This window comes from Oncorhynchus mykiss, chromosome 8 (assembly GCF_013265735.2).
Source record: "Oncorhynchus mykiss isolate Arlee chromosome 8, USDA_OmykA_1.1, whole genome shotgun sequence".
In the NCBI taxonomy this organism is placed as follows: Eukaryota; Metazoa; Chordata; class Actinopteri; order Salmoniformes; family Salmonidae; genus Oncorhynchus; species Oncorhynchus mykiss.
In genome coordinates, this window is record NC_048572.1 from 46,362,071 (window position 1) to 46,387,305 (window position 25,235).

The window sequence follows — 25,235 nt, forward strand, 5'->3', positions numbered from 1 at the left end:
CATTTTATGTATCTGCATCCTTTAAAAAGCAACAACAACCCTCACCCACATAAGCATTTTGCTGAGTGACAACACAACTGTTTCTACTAACCAAAGCTTTGATTGAAGACTACGATGAGATGATTAGTAGAATCAGGCATGCTGGGTTGTACATCAGTGGGATAAGGGGAGGGTGTGAGGCTTTTTATCTGTAGAACGTGAGGAAGAGGAGTAGCGCGTGACTCCTGGCTAATACTGGAGAGTGTGTGTCCTCGTGTCAGAGGGACCTCTCACACCATCTGTGTGTGTGTGTGTGTGTGTGTGGTGTGTGTGTGTGTCTCTCTCTCTCTCTAATCCCACCCTGTGCTGAGCAAAGGGGAACCAATCCCAATCCGCTCAACTAGGTACAGTGGGCCCAGGAAGTCTGTGTGTGTGTGTGCACATACGTGTGTGCGTGAACATATCTGTGTGTGTGTCTGCCTGTCTGTCTGTCTAAGTGTCATTGTGAGGCAGAGAGACTCACCTGATTGGTCAGGGAATACATTGACGGACACAGGGTACAAATAAAAGTCCCTCCACCACTGTTCTCCTCCGATTGTCTCCTGCTCTAGCAACACAGGTCTGTTTGTGTGTGTGTGTGTGTGTGCATTTTAAGTGTGTATGCAGTCACACTGGGCTACTGTAAATTAAACAGTTTGTTACAATGATGGATAGCAGTTAGGCAGTGAGGGGAACGATGGGAAACAATCGTATTGGATGCTTGGCAGGGCTGAGATGTCATATGTCAATTTAATGTTGATTTGGGGTTTGTGTGTCAGGAGGGGTTTGTATGTCATTGTGAGATACCATGTTCAAAATACACACAGTGTTGTGTTAATTAGGATATTCTTTACATAACTGTAAATACCAGGTGGTTGTTCAAATTAATAATGGCATTAGTAAAGAAAGCATTGGGGATTTGTCTAATCAATTATTTATCTCCCTCTCTTCTCTCTCTCTCTCTCTCTTCGTAAACCCATAGATCTCATACTCATAGATTTTCCAGTTTGCCACCATGAGTCCCAAGAACGTAATCTTCAAGAAGATGGCCAAGGACAAGTCGGTGAGTGTGTGTGTATGTGCGTGTGTTGGCAGGTATGCGTGCGCATGTGTGTCTGTGTGCTAAGCATTATTGTTAGAGTGGCATAATGCAATAATAACAAAATATGACTATTCTTGATATTTCACACATTGACTTATATTCGACAAGCAAACATAACAATAGTTCTGCTCACTTAGCACTTACATATCCCTCAGTAGTCTCTTTCCATAGTTGCTTGTCAAGTGGCTGTGGAAAGAGACTGTTCACTTAGATATTTCATGACTGTGTTGTCGTTAGCAAAGTGATGGCGTTAACAGGTGACACGGATGAAGCCATGCGTATGACAGATTACATTGAGATTAGATTAATGTATTACTCCTCTGAGGTGTGTGTGTGTTAAAGGATACGCAACACATTTTCCCCAAGGAAAAAATGCTTGCAAGTGGGTTTAGAATGCTGTGAAAGTGTTTACATGTGTTTGAGTGTTTATGTGTTGTGTGCATGCATGCGCTAATGTGTTGACATAATTCCAAGTGAAGGCCTCAGGTATGATTTTATGTTTTGTACTTGATCAGGTTGGAGTATACATGGCGAAGAGGGACTTTGTGGATCGTGTGGACTCTGTCGAGCCAGTGGGTAAGCTCAGCTCATACTCTCTTCGTCAATTAAAACAATCCGGCCGTGAACCAATCAGCAACTCAACAAGTCAAAAACGAACCAATCATTACACAGCAAACACATAACACACTAAGGGCATTGCAAATCAAACAATGTAACACACAATTGATAAAATGCTGCCAGATCTAGTTGACTCTACATAACAGATGACTTAGGATGTTGAATTTTCTCAAAGGCCACTTTTGAGGTCAGAAAACATCTGACAAACTTAGATATTGTAATGTCCCTTTAATTGAAACCCCTCATTCAAATGGCTTACTGGATTCACAGTATTGCTTTAGACAAGAGCCTTAGCAATAAACACTTACATCAATGTAATTAGTTCTTCAGAGCCTTTGGCCAGGAATCAATCAAACGCAGATAAACTACCTGCAGATAAACAACCAATATGTGATCTCCACAAACCTCTGAGAAACGGCCTTTAGAAGTTGCTAACCTGCATTGGTTTGAATCCTGGCCGCTGTCTTGTCTAATGCTGTAAATTCTAACCTATGCTGTTCTTCACTCACAATAGATGGTGTCATACTGGTTGACCCTGAGGTCCTCAAAGGAAAAAAAGGTCTGCATCTCACCAAACGTGTGCGTGTGTGTGCATGTGCACATGGGCAAGTGTATGTGCTTGTGTGTGTGGAACAGGGTAATTGGGCTCCATTTTAATTGAAGGCAGTCAATTCAGAAAGTGATCTGAATTAAAATTAATGCAACTTTTTTTTAAAACAACTTTTAAAATAAATTGCTTTTACTTCAACTTTTATTGAGAAGCTATTGAAAATAGCAGTACTTGACGTAATCATATATTTTTGACGCCCCCTAGCGTTCGTCCAGCTGTCCTGCACGTTCCGGTACGGTCGTGAAGATATGGACGTGATGGGAATTGCCTTCCGTAGGGAGATCTACATAGCCATCCGTCAGGTGTATCCGCCCATACAGGACAGGGAGCAGTCCACACACACCAAGATGCAGGGCAAACTGCTGCGCAAACTGGGAGACAATGCCTTCCCTTTCTTTTTCGAGGTGAGGGCCAAGGACCTCAAGAGATACCAACATTTTATTGTACACGCACATTGCAAATTAAAAACACATATACATGTCAAGGAAAACACAAAACTCACATAGGCCTACTCGCCTCATTATGCGCAAACACACACACACACACACACACACACACACACACACACACACACACACACACACACACACACACACACACACACACACACACACACACACACACACACACACACACACACACACACACACACACACACACACACACACACACACACGCCTCTCGTTCATCTTAATAACATTTGTGTGTGTGTCTGTGTGTTTCAGTTCCCTGATAACCTGCCTTGTTCAGTGGGTTTGCAGCCTGGCCCTAATGATTCTGGGAAGGTAAGGATTGTGAACCTTGACCTGGTTGTCTCTTACATTGCATCATTTTATTATGTGATATTTGTTCGTTATATTTGAAATGCATACACTGTATTTATTTTCTATTCTGAGTATATTGTGACGATTGACGTATACAGTTCATTTAATCTAAAAAGTAAGAAAAATCTATCTCTGATTGTGAGCATGCTCTGTTGTTGTCTTGATAGCAATGTGTCGTGGAGTTTGAGGTCAAAGCCTTCAGTGCGGAGAGCCAGGAGGCCAAAGTCCGCAAACGGTCAGTGGAGTTTTCTCTGTCCCAAATAACCCCCATTCCTAACCCCAAGTATCCACCATCGGCCCTGTAGAGCGGCTTTAACAGAAATAGCCGGTTGTGGCTCTATATCACAACAAACGTTGATGGATGGTGTCACGAAACCAATAACTAGCCTACCAATGTTGTTGCACTTGCTTCGTTTAGGGGTCCTAGGCCTAGTTACATGGTCTGTAACTTGAATGAATGTGTGCATTTTTGTGAGAAATCAGCATTTGAGGACCATGTTGGATGCACATGTGCCCAGGGAGACAGCCATTTTCCTTTAGGCAAAGAGCCAGCTCCTTCTTGATCTCTTGGTCGGCCAGTCCAAACGGATTATTATTTGTTCTGTTGGTGACAAAACAGAAATATGTAGAAAAGAAAAAATACAAAAGGCATGACCAAACTAAAGACTCAAAAAGAAACAAAAGGCCTCATGGACACCAAATTAAACCAACAGCTTCACAGCCCTTCCAGCTGGGTCAGTGACAATCACATAATTGGCAGCACCTGTCTCCTTATCAACCAGGCTCAGCACCTGGACACGGTTCCCTTGGGGAATGGAGTGTGGAATTGGTAGTGAGCTGTAGCGTGCTGTCTAAACTACCTAACATATTCCATAACAATGGTTCTATCTCATCCATTCCCTCCCTTTCTCTCCCCATCTCCCTTCCTCTATAGGAGTACCGTGCATCTGATGATCCGGAAGCTGCAGTATGCCCCGGAGAATAGCGGGACGGCCCCCTCTGTGAAGACCACCCGTGAGTTTGTCATGTCCGACAAGCCCCTGCACCTGGAGGCGAGTCTTGACAAGGAGGTGGGTAGGATACCATTAGAGTTAACAACACATCACTGGCCTTAGATTTGATGCATGTGCTCATAAATGATTAGTGAAGCATCTACAGTGCATTCGGAAAGTATTCAGACCCCTTCCCTTTTTTTTTTACACATTTTCTTACATTACAGCCTTGTTCTAAAATGGATTCAATTGTTTTGCCGCACACACCTATCTATGTAAGGTCCCACAGTTAACAGCACATGTCAGAACAAAAACCAAGCCATGAGGTCGAAGGAATTGTCCGTACAGCTCTGAGACAGGATTGTGTTGAGGGACAGATCTGGGAAAGGGTACCAAAACATTTATGCAGCATTGAAGGTCCCCAAGAACAAAGTGGCATTCATTATTCTTAAATGGAAGAAGTTTGGAACCACCAAGTCTCTTCCTAGAGCTGGACGCCCTTGCCAAACTGAGCAAATTGGGGAGAAGGGCGTTGGTCAGGGAGGTGACCAAGAACCCGATGGTCACTCTAACAGAGCTCCAGATTTCTTCTGTGGAGATGGGAGAAACTTCCAGAAGGACAACCATCTCTGCAGCACTTCGCCAATCAGGCCTTTATGGTAGAGTGGCCGGACATAAGCAACTCCTCAGTAAAAGGCACATGACACCCCGCTTGGAGTTTGCCAAAAGACACCAAAGGACTCTCAGACAATGAGAAACAAGATTCTCTGGTCTGATAAAACCAAGATTGAACTCTTTTGTCTGAATGCCAAGCATTGCACCTGGAAGACACCTGCCGCCATCCTTACGGTGAATCATGGTGGTGGCAGCATCATGCTGTGGGGATGTTTTTCAGCAGCAGGGACTGGGAGACTAGTCAGGATCGAGGGAATGATGAGCAGCTCAAAGTACAGAGAGATCCTTGATGAAAACTGACTCCAGAGCGCTCAGTGACAATGACCCTAAGCACACAGCAAAGACAACGCAGGAGGGGGTTTGGGACAAGTCTCTGAATGTCCTTGAGTGACCCAGCTAGAGCCTGGACTTGAACCCGAACCCGATCTCTGGAGAGAGCTGAAAATAGCTGTGAGGCGATGCTCCCCATCCAACCTGACAGAGCTTGAGAGGATCTGCAGAGAAGAATGGGAGAAACTCCCCAAATCAGGTTCCAAGCTTGTAGCTTCAAACTCAAGAACACTCAAGACTGTAATCGCTCCCAAAGGTGCTTCAACAAAGTACTGAGTAAAGGGTCTGAATACTTATGTAAATGTGATATTGCATGTTTTTATTCGTAAAACATATACACAAATTTCAAAAAAATGGTTTTTGCTTTGTCATTATGGTCTATTGTGTGTGGACTGATAAGGGAAAAAAACGATTTAATACATTTTAGAATAAGGCGGTAACATAACAAAATGTTGAAAAAGTCAAGTGGTCTGAATACTTTTCGAATGCACTATATACAGTGTTTGTTGAAAGTGGGACCAGCAGTCGTATGTATTGAGAGTAGGATTTCTTATATAGGATCAGGTCCCCCCTGTCATGTTATCTTTTTCACTGTGATCTAAAATGAAAAACTGATCCTAGATCAGCACTCCAACTCTGAGAAGCTTGATACACACGATCCCAGCTTTTGCATGTGCTGGGGCTTGTTCAATGGGGTCCAACATTTCAAACATTGCTGGTATAAATGTTATTTATAGACCTTCGACAATGGGATTTTTTCAGAGCGTTCCATATGGTCATATGGCCACAAAAAAAAATGGCCGCCACAAGGAGCCCTCCTCTCTGACATTATTTCCTTCCCTTGCAGATCTACTACCATGGAGAGCCCATTAATGTGTGTGTCAACGTCACAAACAGCTCCAACAAGAATGTGAAGAACATCATTGTCTCTGGTAAGGAAAGACCAACACGTGTGGCAAACTTTCCAAACTGACACATATGAGAACGAACAAGATATCTACTCAATATTATATCAAAACTGTAAAAAGCAGTACCCCGCAATTTGCAAAGCACCAGATGTAAGAACACATCATATCTCCCTTATTATATTGCTAAATGATTTGTGAAGTATCTATTTAGGCATTATAAAATACTTTATGTGTCCTGTGCGGCTCAGTTGGTAGAGCATGGCACTTGCAGCGCTAGGGTTATGTGTTTGATTCCCCACGCGGTACCAGTATGAAAAACTTTGAAAATGTAAGCACTCAGTACTGTAAGTCTGGATAAGAATGTCTGATAAAATGTAAATGTAAAAATGTTTTGAAATGTGACTGGAGATGTCATACTCGTTCTTTCTCTATATTTTATTTCTCAGTGGACCAGGTGGCCACTGTGGTGTTGTATTCCAATGACAGCTACGTGAGGGCAGTGGCCTTAGAGGAATCTGGGTAAGCATCCAGCCTTTGAATGAATACATGTTTAAAATACATGTTTAAAATGCACTAAACCACAATGGAAATTATATTTAAATAATTAGAATCAGCTATGCAGTGTGACTGCAATACATACAACCTGGATAGCACCCCAAAATGTCTAACTAGGACTCTCCCATTGGTCTAGGGATGCTGTTGCTGCTGGTGCAAGCCTGAAGAAAGTGTACTCCCTCACTCCCCTATTGGTCTGCAACCGGGAGAGGCGGGGCATAGCTCTTGATGGCAAGTTGAAGCATGAAGACACTAATCTGGCATCGTCTAGCATGTGAGTATCCCGTCAGTCATCGCCAGCTAGTAAAGCAAGTGGTGATGCTGGAGGTCAATCTGGGTCGTGTTCATTAGGACACTCCATAGAAAACATTTGGAAAATGAGAAACGCTTCTTACTGGACAAGTTCAAATAGTACCTCCCCTTTACCTTTCGCAACATTTTCATTAGTTTGTGCCTACTGAACACGACTATGGAACATTCAAATATATTGTGTAGAACAGACATCCCAGCAACCAAAATTGGTTATGTGAAAGTTCCCAGAACACTCGTTAGGTCGTGTGTTCTCAAAACACCAAAAATGTCCAGCTGTGCTGATGATTATACACTGAACAAAAATATAAATGCAACATATAAAGTGTCGGTCCCATATTTCATGAGCTGAAATAAAAGATCCCAGAAATGTATGATATGCACAAAAAGCTTATTTCTCTAAAGTTTTTGACAAATTTGTTTACATTCCTTTTTAGTGAGTATTTCTCCTTTGCCAAGATAAACCATCCACTTGACAGGTGTGGTATTATCAAGAAGCTGATTAAACAGCATGATCATTACACAAGTGCAGCTTGTGGACAATAAAAGGCCACTCTAAAATGTGCACTTTTGGCACACAATACAATGCTACAGAATCTCAAGTTTTGAGGGAGGGTGTAATCGAATAAGCCCCCACTTCCCGATTGAATAAACCCCCACTTCCCTCCATTCTGCTAGCAAATGTGCAATCTTTGGACAATAAAATAGATGAGTTACTGGCAAACTAACATCTTACTTCAGTGGGTAAATGCTCACCTTTGATGGCTTTTGGAAAGCTGGAGAAGTGTGCTCTTCACGAATGAATCCCGGTTTCAACCGTAGAAGGCAGACAGTGTGTAGAGCGTCATGTGGGCAAACGGTTTGCTGATGTCATCGTTGTGAACAGAGTGCCCAATGGTTGCAGTGGGGTTATGATATGGGCTGGCATAAGCTACGGACAATGAACAGAAATGCATTTTATCGATGGCCATTTGAATGCACAGAGATACCGTGATGAGATCCAAAGGACTGTTGTGGTGCCATTAATCTACCGCCATCACCTCATGTTTCAGCATGATAATACACGGCCACATGTTGTAAAGATCTGTACACAATTCCTGGAAGCAGAAAATGTCCCAGTTCTTCCATGGACTGCATACTCACCAGACATGTCACCCATTGAGCATGTTTGGGATGCTCTAGATCGACGTGTACGACCACATGTTCCAGTTCCCGCCAATATCTAGCAACTCCACACATTTGTTGAAGAGGAGGTGGCAGGTAGCCTAGTGCGTTGGGTCAATAACCGAAAGGTTGCTAGATCGAATCCCTGAGTTGACAAGGTAAAAAGCTGTTGTTCTGACCCTGAACAAGACAGTTAACCCACTGTTCCTAGGCCGTCATTGTAAATAAGCTCTTAACTGACTGGTCTAGTTAAATAAAGGTTCAATAAATAAAAAAGAGTAGTGGGACAACATTCCAATCAACAGCCTGATCAACTTTATGTGAAGGAGATGTGTCACGCTACATTAAGCAAATGGTGGTCACACCAGATACTGACTGGTTTTCTGATCCACACACTTACCTTTTTTAAGGTATTTGTGACCAACAGATGCATATCTGTATTCCCAGTCATGTGAAATCAATAGATTATGGCCTAATGAATTATTTCATTTCACAGATTTTCTTAAATGAACTGTAACACAGTAAAATCTTTGAAATTGTTGCATGCTGCTTTTACATATATTTTTTCTCAGAGTAGAATGTTTTTATAAACATTTGTCTGACATTTTTTTAATGTTTTTTTATGTTTATGTAAAAGGTACCCAGAATGTTTCATTAGGTTGTGGGAACAGGATGGTGAGAACATTATGGGGACATCACAAAATATACTGTATATATGTTCCCAAAACACAAAAACTCACCTGAATGAAAATTGCTTCGTGTTCCTAGGAAACTATACAGTATTGTGTTATTTCTTACATTGTTACCCCAGGAAATCTTAGGTTTTATTACACACAGTCGGGAGGAACTATTGGATATAAGAGCAACGTCAACTCACCAACATTACGACCAGGAATACGACTTTTCCGAAGCTGATCCTCTGTTTGGCCCACCACCCAGGACAATGGATCGGATCCCAGCCGGCGACCCAAACAATGGCGCCATAGAAGGGGCAGACGGAGCGGTCTTCTGGTCAAGCTCCGTAGACGGGCACATTGCGCACTGCTCTGCGAGCATCCTACTCGCCAATGTCCAGTCTCTTGACAACAAGGTAGACCAAATCCGAGCAAGGGTTGCCTTCCAGAAAGACATCAGAGACTGTAACGTTCTTTGTTTCATGGAAACATGGCTCACTCGAGTCGGTACAGCCACCTGGCTTCTTCACGCATTGCGCCGACAGAAATAAGCATCAATCTGGTAAGAAGAAGGGCGGGGGTGTATGCCTTATGATTAACGAGACGTTGTGTGATCATAACAACATACAAGAACTCAAATCCTTTTGCTCCCCTGACTTAGAATTCCTCACACTCAGATGCCGACCACATTATCTACCAAGAGAATTCTCTTCGATCATAATCACAGTCGTGTATATTCCCCCTCAGCAGACACATCGACAGCCCTAAAATAACTTCATTCGACTATGTAAACTGGAAACCACATATCCTGAGGCTGCATTCATTGTAGCTGGGGATTTTAACAAGGCTAATCTGAAAACAAGGCTCCCTAAATTCTATCAGCATATCGATTGCGCAACCCAGGCTGGCAAAACCCTGGATCAATGTTATTCTAACTTCCCTCCCCTGCCATCCTTTTGGAAAATCTGAACACGACTTCATTATGTTGCTCCCAGCCAAAAGACAGAAACTAAAACAGGAAGCACCCGCGCTCAGGTCTGTTCAACACTGGTCCGACCAATCAGATTCCACACTTCAAGATTGCTTCAATTACATGGACTGGGATATGTTCCACATAGTGTCGAACAACAACATTGATGAATACGCTGATTCAGTGAGCGAGTTTATTAGCAAGTGCATCGGTGATGTGTACCCACAGCGTCTATTAAAACATTCCCCAAACAGAAACCGTGGATTGATGGCAGCATTCGCGCAAACCTGAAAGTGTGAACCACTGCTTTTAATCAGGGCCAGGTGACCGGAAACATGACCGAATACAAACAGTGTAGCCATTCCCTCCGCAAGGCAATCAAAAAAGCTACGCTTCAGTATAGAGACAAAGTAGAGTCGCAATTCAACGGCTCAAACACGAGAGGTATGTGGCAGTGTTTACAGTCCATCACGGACTACAAAAGGAAAACCAGCCCCGTCGCGGACCACGATGTCTTGCACCACGATGTCTTGCTCCCAGACAGACTAAACAACTTCTTTGCTCGCTTTGAGGACAATACAGTGCCACTGACACGGCCCGCTACCAAAACCTGCGGGCTCTCCTTCACTGCACCCAACATGAGTAAAACATTTAAACATGTTAACCCTCGCAAGGCTGCAGTCCCAGACGGCATCCCCAGCCGCGTCCTCAGAGCATACGCAGACCAGCTGGCTGGTGTGGTTGCGGACATATTCAATCAATCCTTATCCCAGTCTGCTGTCCCCACATGCTTCAAGAGGGCCACCATTTTTCCTGTTCCCAAGAAAGCTAAGGTAACTGAGGTAAATGACTACCGCCCCGTAGCACTCACTTCCGTCATCATGAAGTGCTTTGAGAGACTTGTCAAGGACCATACTGACACCCTTGACCCACTCCAATTTGCTTAGGTCCACAGACGACGCAATTGCAATCACACACTGGGTAGGTAACAACATCTCCACCCCGCTCCTCCTCTTCACTGGGGCCCCACAAGGGTGCATTCTCAGCCCTCTCCTGTACACCCTGTTCACCCACGACTGCGTGGCCATGCACGCCTCCAACTCAATCATCAAGTTTGCAGACGACTCTACAGTGGTAGGCTTGATTACCAACAACGACGAGACAGTTTACAGGAAAAATGTGTCAGGAAAATAACCTCACACTCAATGTCAACAAAACAAAGGAGCTGATCGTGGACTTCAGGAAACAGCAGAGGGAGCAGCCCTCTATCCACATCGACGGGACAGTAGTGGAGAGGGTGGAAAGTTTTAAGTTTCTCGGCGTACACATCACAGATAAACTGAAATGGTCCACCCACACAGACAGCATGGTGAAGAAGGTGCAGCAGAACCTCTTCAACCTCAGGAGGCTGAAGAAATTTGGCTTGTCACCAAAAACACTCACAAACTTTTACAGATGCACAATCGAGAGCATCCTGTCGGGCTGTATCACCGCCTGGTACGGCCACTGCTCCGCCCATAACTGTAACGCTCTCCAAAGGGTAGTGAGGTCTGCACAGCACATCACCGGGGGAAAACTACCTGCCCTCCAGGACACCTACACCCCCCGATGTCACAGGAAGGCCAAAAAGATCATCAAGGACAACAACCACCCGAGCCACTGCCTGTTCATCCCGCTATCATCCAGAAGGCGAGGTCAGTACAGGTGCATCAAAGCTGGGACAGAGAGACTGAAAAACGGCTTCTATCTCAAGGCCATCAGACTGTTAAACAGCCATCACTAACATTGAGTGGCTGCTGCCAACATACTGACTCAACTCCAGCCACTTTAATAATGGAAAAAGTAATGTAATAAATGTATCACTAGCCACTTTAAACAATGCCACTTTATATAATGTTTACATACCCTACATTACTCATCTCATATGTATATACTGTACTCTATACCATCTACTGCATCTTGCCTATGCCTTTCGGCCATCACTCATTCATATATTTTTATGTACATATTCTTATTAATTCCTTTACACTTGTGTGCATAAGGTAGTTGTTGTGAAATTGTTAGGTTAGATTACTTGTTAGATATTACTGCATGGTCGGAACTAGAAGTACAAGCATTTCGCTACACTCGGATTAACATCTGCTAACCATGTGTATGTGACAAATAAAATTTGATTTGATTTGAATGAAACATTCTGGGAACCTTTTTAAGATCAGAAAAATGTGCTCTGGGAACATTCATGCAACATCAGGCAAATGTGTCCAAACTTTTCACTAGTACTGTGTGTATATATATATATATATATATATATATATATATATACATTCTTTGAATGTTTATGGGATGTTATCATCCCAATGTTAGATTAAACTCTAACTAGAACTTAATGGGAATCTTATGGAATGTTCCCTGTTTGCTGGGATTTATCTCTAAACAAATAATCATGTAACCTCTATTCTTGTCATTTCTATCTGCCACGTTCATGGCGTTGCTTCCTGAACGCAAATGTTATCCTTTATTGAAACATATTAAAGTGTGTCATTAATAGGATACTACAAAGGCAACACTATAGGGCTGATACAAGTAGCCTTTTATACTGGTGACCTAATTACACGTCTCCACTTTCTTCTTTCTTCATTTCCATTTCTTTCACCTCGTTCTCTCTCTCTCTCTCTCTCTCTCTCTCCATCTCTCGCTCTCTCTCTCTCTCTCGCTCTCTCACTCTCTCTCTCTCTCCCTCTCTCTCTATTGTGCCCTACAGTGTTAAAGAAGGTGTGCTGAAGGAGGTTCTAGGAATCCTGGTGTCATACAGAGTCATGGTTAAGCTCATCATTGGCGGGTCAGTCCACTGTGTGCGTGTGCGGCGCGTGTGCGTTTGTGTTTGATGCTTGGGTTTGTTATTGGTTATGTTCTTTACTTTGTATGTTTAATACGTTTTTTCTCTTTTATGCTTTCGTAGAATATTGGGATCTAGGTATGATGGCTTTATCTTATTCAGCATTGCATTTCTAAGAGTGTGTGTGTGCTGTTGTGTGTGTTTGTGTGAGTGTTTGTTATGGTTGATTATATTATATGTGCGGTTAATCTGTATCCTATTTGTTTTACTTCAGTGAGGTGGGAGTAGAGCTGCCACTCACACTGATGCACCCAAAACCTGACCTAGGTACAAATATTTTTATTTCAATATGTGGTCATGAGTTACATGAGTTGCATTTTTCTGAAGTTTTCAAGGCTTCACTCTATAGTCCAAAAGTAGCTAACCCATGAAATCTAATCACTTGTGTTGTTATTTTTTGCCTTCTGAAGTGAGGGAAAGGTAAAATTGGATTGTCTTTACTCCATGTTTTGCTTAGAAGTCATATGTGTTTACATGATTGATCAACAATTAATCCTTGGAGGGTGTCATATTCTAAATATGCACCTGGACACATTTTATCTCTCTGTCTTTCTCTTGTTTCTCTCTGACCATGTGTCTTCATCCTCTTATCTTTCTGTCTTTCTCTTGTTTCTCTCTGATCATGTCTTCCTCCTCTTATCTTTCTGTCTTTCTCTTGTTTCTCTCTGACCATGTGTCTTCATCCTCTTATCTTTCTGTCTTTCTCTTGTTTCTCTCTGACCATGTGTCTTCATCCTCTTATCTTTCTGTCTTTCTCTTGTTTCTCTCTGACCATGTGTTTTCCTCCTCTTATCTTTCTGTCTTTCTCTTGTTTCTCTCTCACCGTGCCTCTCTGTCTTCCTCCTCTTTTCTTTCTGTCTTTCTCTTGTTTCTCTCTGACCATGTGTCTTCCTCCTCTTATCTTTCTGTCTTTCTCTTGTTTCTCTCTCACCGTGCCTCTCTGTCTTCCTCCTCTTTTCTTTCTGTCTTTCTCTTGTTTCTCTCTGACCATGTGCCTTCATCCTCTTATCTTTCTGTCTTTCTCTTGTTTCACTCTGACCATGTGTCTTCATCCTCTTATCTTTCTGTCTTTCTCTTGTTTCTCTCTGACCATGTGTCTTCATCCTCTTATCTTTCTGTCTTTCTCTTGTTTCTCTCTGACCATGCCTCTCTGTCTTCCTCCTCTTATCTTTCTGTCTTTCATTTCTTTCTGTCTGTATTTCCGCTTATTTCCAATCACTGTTTGTCTGTCTTTCTGGCTGCCTACCTGACTCGTGTGTGTCTGTGTGTCTGTGTCTCTCTGTCTGTCTTTTCATACACCTGTCTGTCTTTTCATACACCTGTTTGTCTTTTCATACACCTGTCTGTCTTTTCATACACCTACCTTCTTGCTTATCTGACTGTCCTCTTGTCTTGCCACCTCTATGGCTTTACATCTGTCCGGTTGTCCATCCACACATTTCTTGGGAGCAGCGAGCTGGAAGAGGAGATGGTGTTTGAGGAGTTCAAGCGCTCCTACATGAAGGGGATGGCCGACGATGAAGAGGAGGGCAACGTGTCTACAGGAGACGCCGCTTCCTGAGCAGGGCCCCTCGTCGCTGGCCAGGCAGCCTCTGTCACAGCACCCCTTGTGGTTGCCTCCAGTACTCCATGCAACGAGAATGGAAAACGGGGATAGTATTGAGTAAAAAGTATAACGATAGCAGTCAAAACAATTGTGGTTAGGTGTTTGAGTCACCCTTAGAGGTAGTTTAGAACATTGCTGGTGGATAATTTATAGTTTATTCACAGCTTAGGGGGTCTGTATTTCAGCCTCACCATCAGTAGACTCTTTCAGCTTTGTAATCGGCAGGATTTCACTCACTGTCTTATGGTCACCGTGAGCACTGGGTAATGTAACATCCATCCCTGTCTTTAATAAAGAGTTTGGCAGCCATGTTGTGAGGTGAATGGTGGCCATTTTGAGTCATGTAAAAGATGCTCTGTTACATTGACTATTATTAGCGTTATCTAGTAGATAAAAGTGTAGTGCACTAGATAACTGGACATATATTTGTGCTTGCAGTGAAGACCAACTGTCTTGTACTTGCGTTATGGTATTAAAAGCTAGAGATGTTCTCACAAAAGCTATAGTATTACATTTTCATAGCATCCTTTCATAGAGGGAAGATACTTTGTCAACGCAGGCTTTACTCAAGCCTATAACAGTAACAGCTGGGGTTAGATTAAAATCTACCTGGGAGGCACACTCTTAGAAAAAAGGTGCTATCTAGAACCCTATTGGGTTCTTCGGCTGTCCCCAAAGGAGAACCCTTTGAATAAACCTTTTGGGTTCCATTTAGAACTCTTTCTACAGAGGGTTTTTACATGGAACCCAAAAGGGTTAAACCTAGAACCCAAAAAGATTTGACCTGGAACCAAAAAGGGTTCTCCTATGGGGACAGCTAAATAACCATTTTGAAACACTTTTTTTGTAAGAGTGTAGGGCTGCCTTACAGGTGTTGTTGAGGGCAGATTTGTCCCTTGTGCTTCAACAAGTCACACACAAATAAGTATGAACGACACAAAGACGGACGCACGGTCAAACCAATCAAAAACAGACAAAGACCAAGAGTTTACATTTGATTTAGGCGAGGATGAGCACTATACAGAACAAAACACAAGCAACAACCGTCAAATCTATGTACTACAAATCACAAAACAACATACTGTATCTACCTGTATCAGAATGCATCACCAATCACTTTAGATACTATTGAGGAGTATACATCTGTTCCAAAAACCACCTGCACCAAATGGTCCATATTCCATCAAAACATGTTTCAATACCCTTCTGCTTTCACCGAGTCTCAATTCACCCAAATATAGTGTAAGTCAAATATATTGTAAGGTTACTTCACAATTCAGTCGATCAATATCCGAACTTAAACAACTAAGACAGATAATAATTTTGACCGCATGAATTCATTTTTCTTATGCCGTCCGCAAGATTAAATGAATGAACAAAAAATGGTGTGGGCATAGAGAGGAAGGTCTGCAACAGGATACGTGTGCTAGCTGTTTTCAAAGCAAAAGCTGTATGACTATCCGACGTTACCTGACCATCTTTCGAGCTAGCTAGCTTTCGTAATATTAGTTAGCTAGCTAGCTTTCGTAATATTAGTTAGCTAGCTAGCTTTCGTAATATTAGTTAGCTAGCTAGCTTTCGTAATAATAGTTAGCTAGCCAGCTTTCGTAATATTAGTTAGCTAGCTAGCTGTCTTACTTCAATGCTCGGTGGCTTTACTGACAGACGACAGGGAGCCACAAAGCATAGAGGCTAAAGGCTAAAGCTAGCTAGCTATTATACCAAACAGGTGTGTGTGTGCTTGCACGTGTCCGTCTGTACACTGTACAAGGATTGTTCAAGACTATCCAGCCCCAGCATACACAGCTTGGCACACAAAGTTTTGACCATTACACTGCAATCGAGTGAGTATTAATTAATTATCAACAATTGTCTATATGCTGTAGGTAGCTAGCTATAGGTAGTCCTTTCCTCCACTTAATAATGCCAGAGATGAAAGTAATTAAGATGGATCGTTCAATTGGGGCGGCAGGGTAGCCTAGTGGTTAGAGCGTTGGACTAGTAACCGGAAGGTTGCAAATTCAAACCCCCGAGCTGACAAGGTACAAATCTGTCGTTCTGCCCCTGAACAGGCAGTTAACCCACTGTTCCTCGGCCGTCATTGAAAATAAGAATTTGTTCTTAACTGACTTGCCTAGTTAAATAAAGGTAAAACAAAAATAAATAAAAATTAAATTGTTCAACCATTCAATTATTCTCAATGGTAATTAGTATGTCTTCAGATAAATAGGTGAGCATACTGAGTATGCCTCCATATAGCCACCACTACACCTGCACCACTGGGTGAGATTGAAGTTGTCTGTGTTAACAGTGACACTACACATATAAGCAGGCACAGCACTTCTGCCATTCCCTGCCTTGCATGGTATGACTTTGTATATACTAGAGATCTCAAACTACATTTTGGACCTTGAAACCAGTTCCACTGCCTTTTTTAATGTTTCCCTCTAATGAGTGACTGATTTATACCTGGGAAACCAGGAGGGTACAATGAATTATCAGGTGGAACAGAAGACCAACAAGCTCCGGACCTCGTAGGGTAAGAGTTGAATACCCCTGTACTAGAGTATAATTACATATTTCCCTCTATTTTTCTAGAGAAGGACCCGGACAGTATGTAATGTATTTGACTTGTGTGTAGAATATTATTTCTCCATAGAGATGCTGGATACAGAATTACAGTACCTTACGAACCCTCACATCCTACACATGTTCAGTAGAGAAGAACATCAACAGACATGGAGCTGTTGAAGCAGCTAGACCACATCCTACAGGTAACACACACACATAGGAATCGATGAGCACACAAACAAACAAACACATGGTCATAAGTTCCAGATAGAAAGGCTTAAAGTCTGCACCGAGGATCTTATGAGATTTATTTGTGTGTGGTGTAAGGTAACGAGTTGTGTGTACGTAAGGGGGCAGAGTGTTTCCCAATGTGCTCGGTTAGAGGGTATGTATCTGAAGGCTCTAACCTGTGTGTGTGTGTGTGTGTGTGTGTGTGTGTGTGTGTGTGTGTGTGTGTGTGTGTGTGTGTGTGTGTGTGTGTGTGTGTGTGTGTGTGTGTGTGTGTGTGTGTGTGTGTGTGTGTGTGTGTGTGTGTGTGTGTGTGTGTGTAGTAAGTGAAAAGGCAGACTGTGTTGTACCCTGTGTCCTCTCTGAAGGGGTTATTGTGAAGGCTCTAGCCTACTGCTTCTGATGCTACTCCCTCTGAGGAAGAGCATCCCGAAAAACATGACCTTGATCTCCTTTTACCAGGACACTCACATCTCAACCTCCACATACCAGTCAAAAGTTTGGACACACCTACTCATTCAAGGGTTTTTCTTTATTTTAACTATTTTCTACATTGTAGAATAATAGTGAAGACATAACTATGAAATAACACATATGGAACCATGTAGTAACCAAGAAATTGCTAAACAAATCAAAATATGTTATATTTGAGATTCTTACAAGTAGACACCCTTTGCCTTGATGACAGCTTAGCACACTGTCAGCATTCTCTCAACCAGCTTCATTTCAATTAGGTGTGCCTTGGTTAAATGTTAATTTGACTAATTTATTTCCTTCTTAATGCGTTTGAGACAATCAGTTGTGTTGTTACAAGGTAGGGTTGGTATAGAGAATATAGCCCTATTTGGTAAAATACCAAGTTCATATTATGGCAAGAACAGTTCAAAAAAGCAAAGAGAAATGACAGTCCATCATAACTTTAAGACATGAAGGTCAGTCAATCTGGAACATTTAAAAAACTATGAAAGTTTGTTCAAGTGCAGTCACAAAAAACATCAAGCCCTATGATGAAACTGGCTCTCATGAGGACCGCCACAGGAAAGGAAGACCAAGTTACCTCTGCTACAGAGGATAAGTGTCACAACTTCCGCCGAAGTCGGCTCCTTTCCTTGTTCGGGCGGCGTTCGGCGGTCCATGTCACAGGCTTTCTAGCCATCGCTGCTCCATTTTTCACGTATTCATTTGTTTTGTCTTGTTCCCTGCACACCTGGTTTTCATTCCCAATCAATCTACATGTATTTATTCCTCTGTTCCCCCTCATGTATTTGTGTAAGATTGTTTGTGTGATACGTGTTTTTGTACGCACTAGGCTTGCATGCGTTTTCTCTCATGTTATTCCATGAAGCCTGTTTGTATACATTTGACGGTTGTGACTGTTTGTGCTCGTTTTACACTTTGCCTTGTTGGTTGGAGATTTTTGGACGCAGCTGCGTCCGTCTGTATATTCTCTCCTGCCGAAATAAAGTGTGCGCCTGTTCACAATTCTCTGCTCTCCTGCACCTGACTTCAGCACACGCCTGACTATAAGGTCATTAGAGTTTCCAGCCTCTGAAGTTGCAGCCCAAATAAATGCTTCACAGAGTTAAAGTAACAGACACATCTCAACATCAGCTGTTCAGAGGAGACTGTGTGAATCAGGAATTGCTGCAAAGAAACCACTACTAAAGGACACCAATAAGAAGAAGAGACTTGCTTGGGCCAAGAAACATGAGCAATGGGCATTAGAACGGTGGAAATCTGTCACACCCTGATCTGTTTCACCTGTCTTTGTGATTGTCTCCACCCCCCAGGTGTCGCCCATCTTCCCCATTATCCCCTGTGCATTATCCCCTGTTTGTCTGTTGCCAGTCTGTCTTGTTTGTTCAAGCCTACCAGCGTTTTGTGTCTCAGCTCCTGCCTTTTCCAGTTTCTCTTTTCCCGCCCTCCTGGGTTTGACCCTTGCCTGTCCTGACTCTGAGCCCGCCTTCCTGACCGCCAACCTGTACCTTTGCCCCCCCTCTGAATTACCGACCTCTGCCTGACCCTGCCTGCCGCCCGGTACTGTTGCCCCACCTCTGGTTTACTGACCCCTGCCTGCCTTGACCGGTCTATTGACGGCCCCTGTTGGGATATTAAACTATTATTTATTCGACGTGGTCTGCATCTGGGTCTAACCTTCATACCTGATAGAAATCTATCCTTTGGTCTAATGAGCCCAAATTTGAGAATTTTGGTTCCAACTGCCTTGTCTTTGTGAGATGCAGAGTAGGTGAATGGATGATCTCTGCATGTGTGGTTTCCACCGTGAAGCAGGTGTTATGGTGTGAGGGTTCTTTGCTGGTGACACTGTCTGTCATTTATTTAGAATTCAAGGAACACTTAATCAGCATAGCTACCACAGCATTCTGCAGTGATACGCCATCCCATCTGGTATGCGCTTAGTGGGACTATCATTTGTTTTTCAACAGGACAATGACCCAACACACCTCCAGGCTCTGTAAGGTATATTTGACTAAGAAGGAGAGTGATGGAGTGCTGCATCAGATGACCTGGCCTCCACAATCACCCGACCTCAACCAAATTGAGTTGGTTTGGGATGAGTTGGACCGCAGAGTGAAGAAAAAGCAGCCAACAAGTGCTCAGCATATGTGGAAACTTCAATACTGTTGCAAAAGCATTCCAGTTTAAGCTGGTTGAGAGATTGCCAAGTGTGTGCAAAGCTGTCAAGGCAAAGGTTGGCTAGAGAAGTGGTGGGTGTGAGAAGTGTTTTCACTGTTCTATGAAGTTGATGTGCATTCTCAGTTGTGTTTGATTTGATCTCGTTCTCAGACACTTCTGCCCAGATGCAAAAAGAGTCTGGTAAGCTAACGCCTCAAACTGTGTTCAGAAGGAGCTGGGGTGCAGACAGCAGACAACAGATGTTTGGGGGTCGAAGTAGAGGTGTTTGGGGTGGAGAGGACGGTGGACTCAGTGGACGACATCCCAGCCATTTACCTGATGGGTAAGTTGACATCACTTCTACTTATACAATCAATCAAACAAATTTCAATGGCTTTTTTTACCCACCAGCAGATGTCACAAAGTGCTTTTACAGTAACCCGGCCTACACCAGGGGAACCCGGGACATACAGGGCACCACTGTTCCTTCCTCTCTTTCTCTCTGTGTAATGACATATCCTGTTTAGGCACCTGGCCAGCTGAGTGCAGCTGGCTCTCCCGTCAACATGAGGATCCTGCTGCTCCAGCCCCAAAAACACATAGGTACACAGACACACACACGCAGGAATGCTAGCCTATTTAAATGTTTGTGTGTTGTGTGTCAGAGTTAAGGGATAGTAAGACAGTCTTTGATAAGAGGTGTCTGGTGTGGGAGGAGGACATGGAGATGCACTTCAAGTTTCTGGACAGAAAGGTGACAAATTAGTCTTTCCTTACACCCTACCATTACCCCCTACTCTCACCTAGCCCCTTACACTTAACCGCTAACCCCTACATTTCCAACATGACCTGATGTGTGTGTTACAGGAAGAGTTGAAGGCGGAGCATGCCTTGTACCTGCAGCAGCACCTGGAGCTCCTTGCCATGATGGCCAACTTCTTGCAGTTCCTTTCACCATGAAAACTGAGCAATGTCTTGTCTTGGACTTCTCCCCTTTTTCTTCCCACTTACCTCCAGGTGGCACATTCAACACCTCTCCTTGTCAACACACTGGCTGGGTCTCAATAGTCTGTTAGCTTCCTCTCACAGGCACTATAGTGAGGACAATACTCTTGTCATTATTATGAACATGAGGCCCTCGATCATCAAATATTAACGCTTTAATGGAAGTTTTGTATTTTAATTGTGAGAAGTGTTTTACCGTTATTGTTTGACTGAGCTTCACTGAAAACAATTCCAATCAACTCTGTTGATATGGCAATCAACTCTGTTGATATGGCAATCAACTCTGTTGATATGGCAATCGCAAGAGTTAGTTACAGTGTGTCTTATATATTTTCCATGGTTGATTTCTGTTATGAACTTTGTGGTCATTTTAGTAACTGCTACTTTGCTTTTGCTCTGATGTGATCACCCCATAAATTTGTAAGAATTAAGTTACTAATGCTATTGTTTGGATAACTTTACTGCCCTTATTTCCTAGGAAATGATCATGTATACTCCTAATACATATTAATTCATTACAAAACGGACAGCTGGCAAAGATGTACAATGATTCATAAATGTACAGAACCCGCTGCATGTACTAACAAGTCAATGTGTTTATTGTAACATAAACAAATTTAACAAAACAAACAAGTTCAAGTCAAACAACTTCACGTCAAGAAAAAATATAATCAGTTCCAACATTTGACACCCTTGAAAAAGATCAGCGAAAAGGTGAAAACCTTCAAGTTCCTCTGTGTACATATGACATGGTACGCCCACACAGTGTGGTCAAGGTGCAACAGCGCCTCTTCAACCAATAGAGGCTGAAGAAATTCGGCTTGGCCACTAAGACCCTCAAAAATTTCTACAGATGCACCATTGAGAGCATCCTGTCGGGAAATGTATCACTGCGTGGAACAGCAACTGCACCATCTGCAACTGCAGGGCTCGCCAGAGGGTGATGCTGTCTGCCCAATGCATCACTGGGGGCATACTGCCTGCCCTCCAGGACATTTACAGCACCTGCTGTCACAGGAAAGCCAAGAAGTTCATCTAGGACCTCAGCCACCCGAGCCACAGCCTGTTAACCCCACTACCATCCAGAAGGGGAGATCAGTACAGGTCATCAGACTGTTAAATAGTCACCACTTGCCGGCCTCTGCCCAGAACAGTACCCTGCCCTGAACTTTAGTCGCTGTAACTAGCTGGCTACCACCCAGTTCCTCAACCCTGCACCTTAGAGGTTGCTGCCCCTAAGTACATAGTCATGGAACACTGGTCCCTTTAGTATTGTTTACATACTGTTTGACCCACATATGTATATACTGTATTCTAGTTATGTCCTATCCTATTTAACTCTTGCTGTACATATACCATTCTATCCTACGTATTCTACAGATACACTACATATTGTATCCATAAACTGTCCATAATGTCTATACATCCCATCACATACAGTGCCTTTGGAAAGTATTCGGACCCCTTGACTTTTTCCAAATTTTGTTATTTTGCAGCCTTATTCTAAAATTGATTAAATAAAACAAATTATTCAGCAATCTACACACAAAACCCCATAACGACAAAGAGAAAACAGTTTTTTTCTACATTTTTGCAAATGTAAATTTTTAAAAGTTATTAGACTTGAAATTGAGCTCAGGTGCATCCTGTTTCCATTGATCATCCTTGAGATGTTTCTACAACTTGATTGGAGTCCACCTGTGGTAAATTCAATTGATTGGACATGATTTGGAAAGGCACACAACTGTCTATATACAGTGCCTTGCGAAAGTATTCGGCCCCCTTGAACTTTGCGTGAAGAATCAACAACAAGTGGGACACAATCATGAAGTGGAACGACATTTATTGGATATTTCAAACTTTTTTAACAAATCAAAAACTGAAAAATTGGGCGTGCAAAATTATTCAGCCCCTTTACTTTCAGTGCAGCAAACTCTCTCCAGAAGTTCAGTGAGGATCTCTGAATGATCCAATGTTGACCTAAATGACTAATGATGATAAATACAATCCACCTGTGTGTAATCAAGTCTCCGTATAAATGCACCTGCACTGTGATAGTCTCAGAGGTCCGTTAAAAGCGCAGAGAGCATCATGAAGAACAAGGAACACACCAGGCAGGTCCGAGATACTGTTGTGAAGAAGTTTAATGCCGGATTTGGATACAAAAAGACTTTAAACATCCCAAGGAGCACTGTGCAAGCGATAATATTGAAATGGAAGGAGTATCAGACCACTGCAAATCTACCAAGACCTGGCCGTCCCTCTAAACTTTCAGCTCATACAAGGAGAAGACTGATCAGAGATGCAGCCAAGAGGCCCATGATCACTCTGGATGAACTGCAGAGATCTACAGCTGAGGTGGGAGACTCTGTCCATAGGACAACAATCAGTCGTATATTGCACAAATCTGGCCTTTATGGAAGAGTGGCAAGAAGAAAGCCAGTTCTTAAAGATATCCATAAAAAGTGTTGTTTAAAGCTTGCCACAAGCCACCTGGGAGACACACCAAACATGTGGAAGAAGGTGCTCTGGTCAGATGAAACCAAAATTGAACTTTTTGGCAACAATGCAAAACGTTATGTTTGGCGTAAAAGCAACACAGCTCATCACCCTGAACACACCATCCCCACTGTCAAACATGGTGGTGGCAGCATCATGGTTTGGGCCTGCTTTTCTTCATCAGGGACAGGGAAGATGGTTAAAATTGATGGGAAGATGGATGGAGCCAAATACAGGACCATTCTGGAAGAAAACCTGATGGAGTCTGCAAAAGACCTGAGCCTGGGACAGAGATTTGTCTTCCAACAAGACAATGATCCAAAACATAAAGCAAAATCTACAATGGAATGGTTCAAATATAAACATATCCAGGTGTTAGAATGGCCAAGTCAAAGTCCAGACCTGAATCCAATCGAGAATCTGTGGAAAGAACTGAAAACTGCTGTTCACAAATGCTCTCCATCCAACCTCACTGAGCTCGAGCTGTTTTGCAAGGAGGAATGGGAAAAAATGTCAGTCTCTCGATGTGCAAAACTGATATAGACATACCCCAAGCGACTTACAGCTGTAATCGCAGCAAAAGGTGGCGCTACAAAGTATTAACTTAAGGGGGCTGAATAATTTTGCACGCCCAATTTTTCAGTTTTTGATTTGTTAAAAAAGTTTGAAATATCCAATAAATGTCGTTCCACTTCATGATTGTGTCCCACTTGTTGTTGATTCTTCACAAAAAAATACAGTTTTATATCTTTATGTTTGAAGCCTGAAATGTGGCAAAAGGACCCAAAGTTCAAGGGGGCCGAAAACTTTCGCAAGGCACTGTAAAGTCCCATAGTTGACAGTGAATGGCAGAGCAAAATCCAAGCCATGAGATTGAAGGAATTATCCGTAGAGCGCCAAGACAGGATTATGTTGAGGCACGATCTGGGGAGGGGTACCAAAATCTTTCTGCAACATTGAAGGTCCACAAGAACACAGTGGCCTCCATCATTCTTAATTAAATGGAAGAAGTTTGGAAACACCAAGACTCTTCCTAGAGCATTCGAGGGAGACTGAGCAAACGGGGGAGAAGGGAATTGGTCAGGGAGATGACCAAGTACCCGATGGTCACTCTGACAGAGCTCTATAGTTCCTCCTGTCCCATCCTCCAGTATTTATGCTGCAGTAGTTTATGTGTCTGTTATATCTGGAGTATTTCTCCTGTCTCATCCGGTGTCCTGTGTGAATTTAAGTATGCCTTCTCTAATTCTCTCTTTCTTTCTCTCTCTCGGAGGACCTGAGCTCTAGGACCATGCCTCAGGACTACCTGGCATGATGACTCCTTGTTGTCCCCAGTCCACCTGGCCGTGCTGCTGCTCCAGTTTCAACTGTTCTGCCTGCGGCTATGGAACCCTGACCTGTTCACTGTTCACTTACTATTATTTGACCATGCTGGTCATTTATGAACAGTTGAACATCTTGGCCATGTTCTGTTATAATCTCCACCCGGCACAGCCAGAAGAGGGCCTGGTTCTGTTTAGTTTTCTTCCTAGGTTTTGGGCTTTCTATGGAGTTTTTCCTAGCCACCGTGCTTCTACACCTGCATTGCTTGCTGTTTGGGGTTTTAGGTTGGGTTTCTGTACAGCACTTTGATATATCAGCTGATGTAAGAAGAATTTGATTTTGATTTGATGGGAGAACCTTCCAGAAGGACAACCATCTCTGCAGCATTCCACAAATTAGGTATTTATGGTATCATGGCCAGAAGGAAGCCACTCCTCAGTAAAAGGAAGATAACAGCCTGCTTGGATTGTGTCTAAAGGTCTTCAGACAATAAGAAACAAGATTCTCTGGTCTGATGAAACCAAGATTTAACTCTTTGGCCCGAATGCCAAACGTCATGTCTGAAGGAAACCTGGTACCATCCCTACGGTGAAGCATGGTGGTGGCAGCAACATGCTGTGGGGATGTTTGACAGCGGCGGGGACTAGGAGACTAGTTAGGATCATGGGAAAGATGAACAGAGCAAAGTGCAGAGAGATTCTTGACGAAAACCTGCTCTAGA

At 43.0% G+C, this 25,235-nt stretch overlaps 1 protein-coding gene and 1 long non-coding RNA gene across 6 annotated transcripts; both read left to right on the plus strand.

The window, feature by feature from the left end:
- Positions 1–574: 574 nt before the first annotated feature.
- saga (S-antigen; retina and pineal gland (arrestin) a) lies at positions 575–14,750 on the plus strand. The gene is made up of 16 exons (XM_021612644.2): positions 575–598; positions 1,001–1,081; positions 1,636–1,696; positions 2,253–2,297; positions 2,553–2,752; positions 3,074–3,133; positions 3,340–3,407; positions 4,107–4,242; positions 6,017–6,101; positions 6,524–6,596; positions 6,769–6,906; positions 12,511–12,588; positions 12,709–12,723; positions 12,860–12,912; positions 13,056–13,065; positions 14,098–14,750. The coding sequence occupies exons 2-16, from the start codon at positions 1,034–1,036 to the stop codon at positions 14,204–14,206; spliced, it is 1,179 nt and encodes a 392-aa protein (XP_021468319.2). The 5' UTR covers positions 575–598; positions 1,001–1,033; the 3' UTR covers positions 14,207–14,750.
- Positions 14,751–16,368: 1,618 nt separating this feature from the next.
- On the plus strand, positions 16,369–22,184 carry LOC110529955. Of its 5 annotated transcripts, none has more exons than XR_002474463.2 (5): positions 16,371–16,790; positions 16,893–17,025; positions 19,859–20,030; positions 20,215–20,441; positions 20,555–22,184. It is a non-coding gene; the product is annotated as an uncharacterized LOC110529955 (long non-coding RNA). The 5 variants fall into 5 exon arrangements; XR_002474464.2 differs by having other exon boundaries at positions 16,374–16,790; positions 20,215–20,290; XR_002474461.2 differs by having other exon boundaries at positions 16,369–16,790; positions 19,859–20,441.
- Positions 22,185–25,235: the final 3,051 nt, after the last annotated feature.

Excerpts from the sequence above, each read along its gene's own strand:
- saga (XM_021612644.2), top strand. The coding sequence starts at position 1,034 with ATGAGTCCCAAGAACGTAATCTTCAAGAAGATGGCCAAGGACAAGTCG. Across the intron at positions 3,408-4,106 it reads GAGGCCAAAGTCCGCAAACG|GAGTACCGTGCATCTGATGA; the intron begins GTCAGTGGAGTT and ends CTTCCTCTATAG. Across the intron at positions 6,907-12,510 it reads AATCTGGCATCGTCTAGCAT|TGTTAAAGAAGGTGTGCTGA; the intron begins GTGAGTATCCCG and ends TGTGCCCTACAG.